This window comes from Caretta caretta, chromosome 1 (assembly GCF_965140235.1).
Source record: "Caretta caretta isolate rCarCar2 chromosome 1, rCarCar1.hap1, whole genome shotgun sequence".
In the NCBI taxonomy this organism is placed as follows: domain Eukaryota; kingdom Metazoa; phylum Chordata; order Testudines; family Cheloniidae; genus Caretta; species Caretta caretta.
Genome location: NC_134206.1, coordinates 251,256,659 through 251,269,416, shown reverse-complemented (window position 1 = coordinate 251,269,416; position 12,758 = coordinate 251,256,659). Strand labels below are relative to the sequence as shown.

Here is a 12,758-nt window from a genome sequence, read left to right as displayed (position 1 = left end):
ACTATTATATGGAAGAGAATAGAGATCAAACTACCAGAGAGTTCTTCACAGTCTGCTTTGCTCTTAACTATCTTGAGCAGTTTAGTATCCTCTGCAAACTTTGCCACCTCGCTGTTTACCCCTTTCTCCAGATCATTTATGAATCGTTTGAATAGGATTGGCTCTAGGACTGACCTTTGAGGAACACCACTAGTTACCCCTCTCCATTCTGAAAATTTACTTTTATTCCTACCCTTTGTTCCCTGTCTTTTAACCAGTTCTCAATCCATGGAAGGATCTTCCCTCTTATCCCATGACAACTTAATTTACGTAAGAGCCTTTGGTGAGGGACCTTGTCAAAAGCTTTCTGGAAATCTAAGTACACTATATCCACGGGATCCCCCTTGCCCACATGTTTGTTTGACCCCCTCAAAGAACTCTAATAGATCAGGAAGACATGATCTTCCTTTACAGAAACGATGTTGACTTCTGCGCAACAATTTATGTTCTATGTGTCTGACTATTGTTTCAACTAATTTGCCCAGTACTGACGTTCGACTTACTGGTCTGCAATTGCCAGGATCACCTCTAGAGCCCTTCTTAAATATTGGGTTACATTAGCTATTGGGTACAGTAAGCAAGACAATTAGAGGACCAAAATCCTTTCTTTTCTAGCAGGATTTCCCCACCCCTTCCACCAAACCATGTTCAACGTAATAAATGAGTGTGGCAGGTTTCCTGGGGGAGTAACGTTTCTCTATCACTGAATTCTGGGTGTTTACTCAAAATTCTCAGCTTCCAGGCTTCAAGTGTCTTTGCAACAGTACCACTTGGGAAACTTCTACCCATACAGTGTCAACTATTGGAAAATAACATTAGGAAATCCCCTGATACATTGTTAACCTGTTTAATTGTGGTTGTGCAGCTGAAATAAAGCGAGGCAGCTCAGTGTTCCAACATGATCTCTTTTAGACAGCTGTATTTGCTCTGTGACTATACTGAGATTATTGTTGGACTCCTGTTATCAGAAGCTGTGGTGAAATGGCCTTTTTAATTTTGTTAGCGAGGGTAAGGTACTGTGCTCTTGAAAACCGTGAGGAACTCCCCTTACAAGAGCAGAGTTAAGGTTGTGCGGGTGTCCTGTCAGATAAATGTAACCTTTAAAGATGCATAGTCAATGCAGTCGACCTGTAGAACTCCTTGCCCGAGGATGTTGTGAAGGCCAAGACTATAACCGGGTTCAAAAAAGAACTAGATAAATTCAAGGAGGATAGGTCCATCAATGGCTATTAGCCAGGATGGGCTGGGATGGTGTCCCTAGCCTCTGTTTGCCAGAAGCTGGGAATGAGCAACAGGGGATGGATCACTTGATGATTACCTGTTCTGCTCATTCCCTCTGGGGCACCTGGCATTGGCCACTGTTGGAAAACAGGATATTGGGCTAGATGTACCTTTGGTCTGACCCAGTATGGCCATTCTTATGATGGTTTTCCCCCATGTTTGATGTTTATAATTTCAATTCTAAACTTCTGTATGGGATGTAGATATGGCTGTACAGGACAGTAGAATGACTTTCACTCAACATTCCTTGCTTTTTGACATTTGGGTTGAGGGATTTAAGCTCTCTCTTTTGGGAAGAGTATGATGCCCACAAGGCATGGTTGTGGGACTGCAACTACTAACTCCACCAAAAAGTATTTTGTGTTTTCTGAATATGAATCCTTCTGGTGCAGTCAAGACACCATTTAAGGGACGAACAAGGCTTTGCCATCCCGGTCTATCCCACTGTTTGTTGGAACGACTATGGCCACATCTATACTGCAGCCATGATACTAGCACAGCAGGTGTGTGCTGCTCTAGTACAGATGCTTTCATGATCACCTAATCTGACTGCCTGCAGGCCACAGAACCTCACCCATCCACTCTCTAACCTCTAGTTCGCCAATCACGATTCAAAGACATCACAGAATAGCAGGGTTGGAAGGGCGCTCAGAAGGTCATCTAGTCCAATCCACTGCCCAATCCCTAATTTTTGGCCCAGTTCCCTAAATGGCCCCCTCAAGGATTGTACTCATAACCCTGGGTTTAACAGGCCAATGCTCAAACCACTGAGCTATCCCTCCCCTATTCTTCCATCACAGTAGCTGATCCACCTCTCTGAGAGTCAGGGGCTAGATGGATGGAAGAACTCCTCTGCTGACCTAGCCCTGCCTACACCAGAGGTTTAGGTCAACAGAACCACCCTCGAGTAACGCCGTAGCCAGAAGCAGTTGCAGCTGAAGTGGGTTTTTTTACCCATGGAAGCTTATGCCCAAATAAATCTGTTAGTTTTTAAGGTGCCACCGGACGACTCATTGTTTTTTGTAGTAGCCAGAGCAACCTCCGTTTCTGGCAGAGCCCGGCTCCCCCCTTCATGTTTCTGGAAGTTAACTTCTTCTTTCGAGGACAGGGTGGCAGCCTAACACCCTAGCCCAGCCAGGAGGGCCAGACAGCTGCTTCTCACCTCCCACCCCTTAGAGCCGAGTGGGAGCTCCACGGGGGCCCCCCGCCTCCCTCCCCACCCACCCACCCACCGACGCTGTGAGGGGGCAGCGCTCCCTGCGCAGCGCCCGAACGATTCCAAAGGCGACAGCAACAGGAGACGAAGCTTGGCGACGTCAGAGGCCTCCTCCTCCGGCCCCGCCCCTGCAACACCCCCCAATGTGGGCCTTGACCCGCCCCCTGCGCGCGCCAGACTGCCCGGGCCGGTGGTGCGCGAGGTCCCTGGCTGCCTCTGCCTGGTGCCCGCGCGCGGGGAGCCAGGGCGCGAGCCGGGCCCGGCGCAGAACGCGGGCGGGCACGCGCGCGCTCCTCCTCCTTCTCCCTTGCACGCGGGCACGCAGGTGCCGGGCCGCCCCGCTCCGCTCCCCGCCTCCGGGCCGGCCCCCGGCGGGATCTCGGCGCGTCTGCGGGAGGAGCTGGGGCCCGCCGCGGCGGCTGGGACAGAGGAGCCGCCGCCGCCCCGACCCACGTGAGGAGCCGAGACGGGCCATCAGCAGCAGGAGCCAGGGAGCCTCCCTGCAGCGGCTGGCACCGGGAGCTCCGGCCGGCAGGAGGAGCCCCTCTGCTCTCGGGGCGATTGCTGCCCCGCTGCTCCCAGCGCTCGCCGCCTGCGCCCGGGGCTGTCGTGCTCCCCCCTTCTCCTTCTCCTTCCCCTTGTGAGACTCGCCCTCCCCGCCCCTGCGCCGGGCAGCTGCCCCGGTTATCTTGGGGGGGCGGGGGGCGCTGCAGCCCCCGCCCCATGCACGTGAGCCCTGCGGGGTGGATGTGCCGAGGAGGAGCCGCCGGGTCAGCCCAGCCCTGGCTTTCGGGGGATGCCCAGCGGGGCAGCGATGACTTGAGGCTGCGCTTTGCCATGGATGGGATGACATGCTTCATGGTTGCTTTGGTGACGCTGGTGTGCTGGTGCCCGGGTCAGCCTGGGTGCACCGCCCGCCGCCCGGCCCTGCGAACGGGTCTCCCGGTGCTGCTGTCTCTGCTGCTGTCCGTGCCGGGCTTCCTTCCGATGGCAGGTAAGGAAACAAAAGGGAGCAGAGGCCCCATCCGTGGGCTCCTCTGCCTTGCACAGAGCAATGCTGTGCCGGGTTGCCTTGCCCGTGGTTGCAGGTGTGGTCCCTACGGGTAGTGCTGTGCGGAGGCTTCTTTGTACTGAGGACTCGTGGCAAAATTTGCCAGGGCTCTAATTTGTTCTGTGCTATGTACCAAAGGCCTGTGTGAGGTTGTTTGTTCTAGGCTATTTTGTGACGGATACTTCACTTTAAAAAAACATTTTATAGCATTACTGCAAGCACTTTTGGGATAAAGGTTTGTTCCCCTCTCCCGGAGATGACAGTGCTTACGTTAAAGGTGTAAGAGGGGGAGAAACAGTATCTAACTACACTTGAATATGGTCATTCCTTGTTCTTCTGTGCCAAAACCCTCGTGCTTTGTGTACTGGGAAGACTGAAAGCAAGTCATAGTAAAAAAGCTCCGTACAGGGAATTTCAAAATATTTTTTGGAGATTTAAAAAGAGAATGCGCTCCCCAAAAGGTTTTTTGGAAAACATTTTTTTTTTTAATGTTAAGGCATAATTTCTTAAAATGAGCAGACAGGCAGTCACTCAGCTACCTTGCTTTAAATAAGGCTATCAGCATAGAATTGAGGATGTAATTCATATGGAGTGGTGTCAGTTTCCCCCCATCCTTCTAAATCTGTCTGGTAATCAGGTGTTTCTGTCTTCTATGATGTCATCTGAACGCTGATGTGCTCTTGGAGTCCATGCAGTGAATAGATTTCCCACAACTTGCATGCTTCTGGAGGGATTGTTGGGCAGTCTGTACATGCTTGTTGTTGTTTTGGTTGTGTTTTTTAACAAAAGATACTTGGATATCCTGAATAGTATTGACACTTGGAAATGTCACAACATCAATTTGTAATAGCATTTGCAGGATTCTAGATGTATTGTTTTGTTTTCTGTGTGGAACCATAAAGTGCTGAAATTAGAAATCATTGTCTAGTATGCAACTAATTTAAAACAAAAAATGTAAACCTAGCAGTGAGATGACAACTGTCTGAAGCTGATTACTGTTCATACTTTATATGGAAAGTTAATATTTTGTCAATGCTTAAATGCGGTTTAAATGAAACTCATGTAGTTGTTAAATTATATTACGAAGACGTGTCATACACACAAACTTCTTATTGTATCACTTTTATCAGAAGACACTTGTGCCTGCTCAACAGATGACATTTCATAAAACAGACACCTTGTGTTGATGTATACTTTTGTTGAAATCAAAGTTAAGATTTATATTTAAACACCTTCTTAGGTGATAATGATAGCATAATAAACAGTAAGACTTGCCTTAACCAACCATGCAATGGACCAGCCAAAGTTTGACATTTAGGAAAGGCTGACTTTCTTTTAATGAAGGGTTAGCAAAATTGAAGTGGCAATGACTGATGTATTTGTAAGTGTTGGATATATTTAAAAATCCCTTTACAGATGGGAGGGTTACCTGTTTTTTGGTGATTCTCTGTGCATTTGTACAGTGTATATCTTCATTTATTAATACTTCATCTTTGACATTAGTTCATACTGTGGTATTGCATTTTTAAGGTCTGATCCAACTCCTTTTGCAGCTGGTGGGGGATTTTCAACTTATTTTAAACAGTTGGTTGGACTCCTATGAAGGTTGAAAATCTCCAGTAAATTTCAGAGATGCTATAAGTAGAATAGAGTTTAGGTATGATGTCTTTAGGGAGGTGTCAAAGCTGTCTTTTTCTGGAGGATAGTAAAAATATTTTTAGCTCTTTATGACTTTAGACAGTAAGTGGAGTGTGACTTCTGTTTTAATTAGCAGCCTTTAATTGCAATGTCTCAGGGCCTCTGGACATAATATTTGTGGTGCTGTTTTTATAATTAAACCAGCGTCTAGCCAGTGGAAGCTAATACTCAGGGAAATATGGCTCATTCACTGTGATGATTTTAATGTTAAAAGGGTTGGGAGTGTTCTAAGAACACTGCAATAACAAAAATAAAGTTAGTCTGAAGTGCTTTATAAAAGACCAATACAGGAATCTGTCAATGGTATCTTATTCACTATCCTAATCTTTGGTTTTGGTTTCACTAAAGAGTGCATGAAAACAAGAGAGGTGGTCATATGCCCCTATTAATATGCAGTAAACTTTGAGTATTCTCTTAGAATTGCCTGACATGTAACACTGCTTCAGCATCTCTTATTGGGTACAAAGTCTTCTGATGGTCAGTGACATTCATTCTTTAATAGTTGAAGAGCTACTAAAGCAAATGTACCACATAAACTGTACAAGAAGCTTATTACAAGATAATGAAATAACTGTTCTTTAAAGCAACTTGCTTACAGTTGAAGTATCAAAGTGTAGATTACTTTCTGTAAAATTCTGACTTCTGAAAACCAGGAAATAGAGAGTTATGGTAAATGCTCACCCGACCTTAACTCTGCCCTCTTTGAGCAATACCCTATACCACACATACTCGCTCTCCTTTTCAGTACAACACACAGATGCTACCTGCATCTGATTTACACTCAAACACTGAGCCTATTCCCCCTGACAAAATACCACACTTGTAAAATTTAACAGCCACTTCACGCTCTTTTATAGCCCCATCACAACTGCACATAGGATACCACTTAAACCTATATCATTCTCTAGCTATCATTAAAGCAGTCTGTGGTTTAATATCCCACCTAACTAATGACAATATCCATGGCAAGAAGATCCCAGGACCCTGCTATTGACCCAGACTGCACAATTCTGTGTTGACATGATGCAGACTGGAACCTCAAAATACACATGCGCCTCTTTTCTTTGATTCCCACACATTGGGGTCCTCAGGCCCAGATCTCTTCATGTCACAGTTTGGTAATCCTCCTCAAACTAATCCCCAGATTTCCTCATATCACAAATGCACTTCCATTAACCTGCCCCAACTATTGCTTCCACCATTCAGTTCAGCTACATTTAACACCCTGAATGCAGCTGGAGTGCATGCAGATAATTCCCGGTGGCTATTGCCAGGTCCAGGGGGCAGAGTTAATGTGGTTACGTGTACCATAACTCTGCATTTCCAGGTTTTCAGACGTTTGAGTTTTGCTGAACTCAGTGTTCTGGAAGGGCACGAGCTATCAGTAAGAACCCTTAATTCTGTGTTTAGGGAGGTTTTTTGGCCATGTAATTATTACAAAAGTTAGGGATTAACTTTTCTCCATGAAGTGGGGAGAAGTCCTAACGGATCCTGTGCATTCAGGTAGCAGATTAGCAAAGAAGCAAACTTAGACCCAAACTTTAGTCATCTGTATTTCAGAGTTCCCTTTCTCTGGAGGCTCCAGTATATTTGAGGTGCTAAACAGCAGAAATTGGGACACTTGAATGAAACATGTTCGAATGCCCACTTTTTTTTTAAAAAAGAGAAATGAGGGGTCGAGGGCCCAAGTTTAAAGCTGTTAGGTGCCTATTAATGTACATCTGAAAATAATATAAACATGTGCAGATCATCTCATAGAAGGGCATAATTTAGAAATAATGACACTTTCTATTGCTCGTGCTCAGTATGCTGCAATTTTCAATGCTTACAGCTGTTTTAGAAATCAGACTTTCATGGATGGTGCTCTTGATTGAGGACTAGTTGCTTGCTAAATTAAAAAGGTAAGCTGTTGAGGGTGTGTGTGTGTGTGTTTTGTAGCAGAAAAAGGGGTGGTCCCGTCCCCCCCCAAAAAAGCCTGAAGATAGTTTGAGAATTTCAAAACAAAAGATTTTGTAGAACAGCAGACTTAACTTACAGTGTAGTAAGTTCTGATCTTACAGTATAGCAAGATGATATCTTTGGCCTCTATTTACTGGGATGTAAATGTTTCTAAGGAGAACGGGGTGGCTGAGTGGTTGAAACACTCTCTCCTTTTGTGTTTCTGACTATGGCTTAAACTTTGATTGTAAATGAAATGAGTTTTGTGTGTGCAGCTTCCCATGGGCAGCACTCTAAATCTCACAACCATCGCACGTGGTTTGGCACAACTTGGCCGTGTCTGGAGACCAAAATGGAGCATTTATTGAGGCGGTCCCTGTAGGCTTGAGATAAGAATACTGGTGGGGCAAAAAGGGAAGCTTGCATGTCAGCTGCCCTTGCTTCCAGTTACTTAACTTTCCCAAGTGCACATACCCGGTACTCATTTTAAATCTGGAATTAATGTTGCATCAGGGAAGCTCATGTGTTATAGCTGGGATAGAAGTCATGCGGCACAAGAAGACATAAAAATCCTGTTCCCTGTCAGAAGTCTGGTTTGAAAATGTTTTCAATTAAAAGCTGACAGTGACCTTATATCCTGTCCTTATGCTGGAAGATGGAAACAGATTTGGGCTGTCAGCCATGGACTTCCAATTCTGCAAAGACGTAATATCTTCCATTCTTAAAGAACAAAAAAAAAGTTTTCTTTGTCTTTCCAGCATGCATGTGCTTTTTATAGTAACACAGTAAAAACTTATTTAAAGGCATATCAACTTAATTGCATTTCTATCAGAAAGTGTTTGACCTAAGATTATTATAACTGAAAGAGGCTAGAGAATATTTTTGTTTAAAGCTGTCTCTGGTCATAGAGAGGTAATATTCAGTCCTGGGTCACAGGCAATGTGGCTTTTGGGATGAGGGAGGTGGAGAAACTCATATGGAGTGAAAGAAGGAAAACATACCAGGATTTCTTTTAAAAATGGCAGTTGTTTGAAGTCTTCTGTGGGTTTGGACTAAATCCTGGTGAAACTGGATTAGTGGACAGAGGGCAGGCGAAAGAAAATCGGAGGTGCCTGTTAAATACAGTTTACCACACACAATCACCAACCGCCAAAAAGTGCTGTACATATATTTTAAAATGGTTTTTAGCAATCCTGTAGTTATGAACTGCTACATTTGTCTGATGGGAGGAAGTAAAATTAAGGTAAGGAGCTTCACCTTCTAGCTTTCAAGAGATTATAAATGGCTAAAAACCCCAAGAGTTTTGAAGGAACTCAAATGTGAAATTGCTGAACTACTAACTGTGGTATGTAACCTATCATTTAAATCAGTTACTGTACCTGATGACTGGATGATACTTAATGTGACGACATTTTTTTTTAGAAAGGCTCCAGAGCTGATCCCGGTAATTACAGATCATTAAGCCTAACTTCAGTATAGGGTTGCCAGGTGTCTGGTTTTTGACCAGAATGCCCAGTTGAAAAGGGACCCTGGTGGCTCCAGTCAGCACTGGTGACCGGGCCATTAAAAGACTGGTTGGCGGCGCAGCGGGGCTAAGGCAGGCTCCCTGCCTGCCGTGGCTCCGCATGGCTCCCAGAAGCAGCGACATGTCCCCCTCCACCTAGGAGCTGGAGTGGGCAGCCAGGGGGCTCCATGCACTCGCACTGCCCCTGTCCCAAGCATCAGCTCTGCAGCTCTCATTGACTGGGAACCACAGCCAGTGGGAGCTGCAGTGGTGGTGCCTGCGGACGGGACAGCGCACGGAACTGCCTGGCTGCTCCTCCCTGTAGGAGCCGGAGGGGGGACATGCTGTTGCTTCCAGAAGCTGCCAGAGGCCTGCACCCCTGACCCCTTCCCATGCCCCAACCCCCTTCCCCAGCTCTGATCCTCCTCCCGCACTCTGAATCCCACAGCTCCAGCCCAGAGCACCCTCCTACACCCCATTCTCCTCATACCCACCATAGAGCCCGCACCCCAGCCGGAGAACTCACACCCTGCACCCAAACCCTCTGCCACAGCCCAGCGCCCCCTCCTGCACCCCGAATCCCTCATCCAGAGCCCTCACCTCCTCCAGTGCCCCAACCACCGGCCCCAGGCCTGATTTCCCTTTCTACCCTCCAAACCCCTCAGTCCCAACCTGTAGCACCCTCCTACACCCCAGAGCCCACACCCCTAAGCTGGAGCCCTCACCCCCCTCCTACACTCCAACCCCCTGAGCCAGCCTGGTGAAAGTGAGTGAGTGAGGGTGGGAAGAGTGAGCGGCTGAGAGAGGGGGAATGGAGTGAGAAGGGGCTGGGTAGAGGTACCATGGTGAATTGGAAAAGGCTCAGAAAAGAGGCAACAAAAATGATGAGGGGTAGGGAATGGTTTCCATATAAGGAGAGATTAATTAGCCGGGGACTTTTCAGCTTGGAAAAGAGACGACGAAGGGGGGGGATATGACAGAGGTCTATAAAATCATGATTGGTGTGGAGAAAGTAAATAAGGGACTGTTGTTTACTCCTCATAACACACGAACTAGGGGGTCACCAAATGAAATTTATAGGCAGCAGACTTAAAACAAAAGAAAGTATTTCTTCACACAACGCACAGTCAGCCTGTGGAACTCCCTGCCAGAGGATGTTGTGAAGGCCAAGACCATAACAGGGTTCAAAAAAGAATTAGATAAGTTCATGGAGGATAGCCATCCACTGATGGCCCCATTAGCCAGCATGGGCAGGGATGGTGTCCCTAGCCTCTGTTTGCCAGAAGCTGGGAGTGGGTGACAGGGAATGGATCACTTGATGATCTCTTCATTCCTTCTGGGGACACCTGGCCTTTGCCACGGTTGGAAGACAGGATACTGGGCTAGATAGACCTTTGGTCTGACCCAGTATGGCCCTACTTATGTTCTTATGGGTAATGTCTACACTTAAAATGCTTCAATGGCAGCAGTGCAGCTGCACTGCTATAGAGCTACAGTGTAGGTGCTACAGCAATGGAAGGAGTTCTCCCATCACTGTAGTTAATCCACCTCTCAAAGAGGCAGTAGGTAGGTCAACGGAAGAATTCTTCCATCAACCTAACGCTATGTACATTGGGGATTAGTTGGCATGACTACGTCTCTCGGGGTGTAGTTTTTTTTCCCCTGCACCCTCTGAGAGACGTGGCTATGCCAATGTAAGTTTTTGTTGTAGACCAGCCCTAACTTTTTTCTTGTTCAGGTATGCATGGGGCCATCTGCAGAGTCATGCAGTTGGTCCTCTGCTGCAAGGCCCAAAATTCTTGTGCGTGGTGCTCAGACCAGGATTTGGATCCTTCCCTCCCATATGGTGGTGTAATTCCAGGTTGCCTCAGGTGGAGGCTTTCCTTGGGCTTTAAAGGGGCACAAAATGTTATGTGGTGAGGGAGAAGATGACATACAAGGGAGGTATGGGGATAGTGGATGGGATACTTCTGATAAGTTTTGCTATCTGGGGAGTGTTAAAGATATTCTTACGAGATTAGGAAGAGCAAACACCACTTTTGGAATGCTGAATAATATTTGGTCAAACAGGTCTCCCCACCAAACAAAAGGTCAGGTTATTCCATGTGATTGTACTGAGCACACTACTGTATGGAGAAGAGACTTGGCCGATGACAATGGCTAACGAAGAGGTTGGAGGCTTCCCATCACAGATGGCTGAGGATGACGTACGTTGAATGGAAAGACAAAATAACAAATGGGAGAGTCAGAAAATATGATCCAAGTAAGAAGGCTCCGGTTGCTGGGACGTGTACACCAAATGGAAGATGGGAGGTGCCATTTATTCTTTTACGTAGAGACTGTCCGGTTTGGCCAATGTACATGGCAGAGGGGCATTGCTGGCACATGATGGCATATATCACATTGGTAGATGTGCAGGTGAACGAGCCTCTGATAGTGTGGCTGATGTGATTAGGCCCTATGATGGTGTCTCCTGAATAGATATGTGGACACAGCTGGCAACGGGCTTTGTTGCAAGGATAGGTTCCTGGGTTAGTAGGAACAACCATAATCAATGGGGGAACTGGACCGATCAATGCATCGTCAGCACAGGCAGAACTAAGGTCTAAGGCAGGGGTCTCAAACACGCAACGGGGTTCTTCCCTGCAGCCCACCAAGCTCCCCGCAGTCCCCCTCTCCCCTCGTCCCCTCCTCAGCACGTCGTGTCCCCAGCCTACCTCCAGGCCAGGGGTGGGCAAACTACGGCCCCGGGCCAGATCCAGCCCCTCAGGGCTTTGGATCCGGCCCATGGATTTACCGACCCCGCGGTGCTGAGGGCCCCGTGCCACTCCGGGAAGCGGCAGGCACCACTTCCCTGCAGCCCCGGGGGAGGGGAAGCAGAGAACTCTGTGAGTTGTTCTTGCCTGTGGTTACCTCCCCCGAAACTCCCATTGGCCACGCTTCCCCGTTCCCGGCCAATGGGAGCTTCGGGGGAGGTACCCACAGACAAGAACAGCTCATAGAGTTCTTTGCTCCCCTTCTCGCTGGGGCCGCAGGGAAGCCGTGCCCGCTGCTTCCCGGAGCAGAGTGGCCTGGCATGGGGCCAGGGCAGGCAGGGAGCCTACCCTGGCCCTGGTGCGTGCCCCTGCCACCCTGGAGCCCCTCTAGGTAAGCGGCGCCGGGCTGGAACTTGAACCCCTCCTGTACCCTGCACCCCAACTCCCTGCCCTGAGCCCCCTGCCTGCACCCCAACCCCCTGCCACACCCTCCACTCCCTCTTGCACTGCAGCCCCCTGCCCTGAGCCCCCGCCATACCCTGCACCCCTCCTGCATCCCAACCCCCTGCCCTGAGCCCCCTGCTGCACCCCGTGGGCAGGGGCAGGAGGGGTGTGTGTGTGGGGGGAATGCAGCCCTCGGGCCAACGTACGAATCCTCATGTGGCCCTCCTGGTGATTAGAGTTTGAGACCCCTGGTCTAAGGTAAGGTGTGGGGTGGGAAACCTTTCAGTCAGAGCCATGATTAAAGGAAGAGACCTCTTAATTATTCAGAAAAATGTAGGTATTCCTGCCTATTTCTCAGTCCTAGTAAACATCAAGGTAACTTTGGTGGAGCCTCTGTGACCTGGCATCTCCTACAACTGTAGATTTGAAAACATCTGAATCAGCCCAGAAAACTTAAAAGAATAACATGGCTGTGTTTGTTTTTTAAAGCTGTAAGGGTGGAATCCTGGCCTTATTGAAGTCTATGGCAAAACCCTCATTATCTTTAATGGGGCTGTGCAAGAGAGTTTATAATCGATGTTCACCATCCTCCATCTTCTACTCAAAACACTGGAAAGTTTATTAAAACTAGAACAGAAATATCAGTTCAGGTTTTAGCACTTATTGATGCTAGTTGTTTCTGGCAAAGGAATATCCAGTACCAGTAAATCCAACCAGTCTGGGTGTGTCTGAGTAATTTCATATATTTTATTTTGTGTGCATTGTGTGATTCAGAGTTCCTGTTCACAAGTTTTATTTTGGGAAAGAAACATTTTTGTTAGATAAGCATGC

At 47.6% G+C, this 12,758-nt stretch overlaps 1 protein-coding gene across 5 annotated transcripts in view; it reads left to right on the top strand.

Moving 5' to 3' along the window:
* The first annotated feature begins 2,862 nt into the window (after positions 1-2,862).
* The window catches only part of KIAA1549 (KIAA1549 ortholog), a 204,986-nt gene continuing 195,090 nt past the window's right edge, over positions 2,863-12,758 (top strand). For 4 of the 5 annotated variants that reach the window (XM_048830947.2, XM_075123050.1, XM_048830956.2 and 1 more), the window contains exon 1: positions 2,877-3,530. In XM_048830947.2, the coding sequence (XP_048686904.2) occupies positions 3,260-3,530 (271 nt within the window). In that variant the 5' untranslated portion in view covers positions 2,877-3,259. Of the gene's footprint in view, positions 3,531-12,758 lie in introns of all 5 variants that reach the window. The other variant, XM_075123048.1, reaches the window with a different exon arrangement.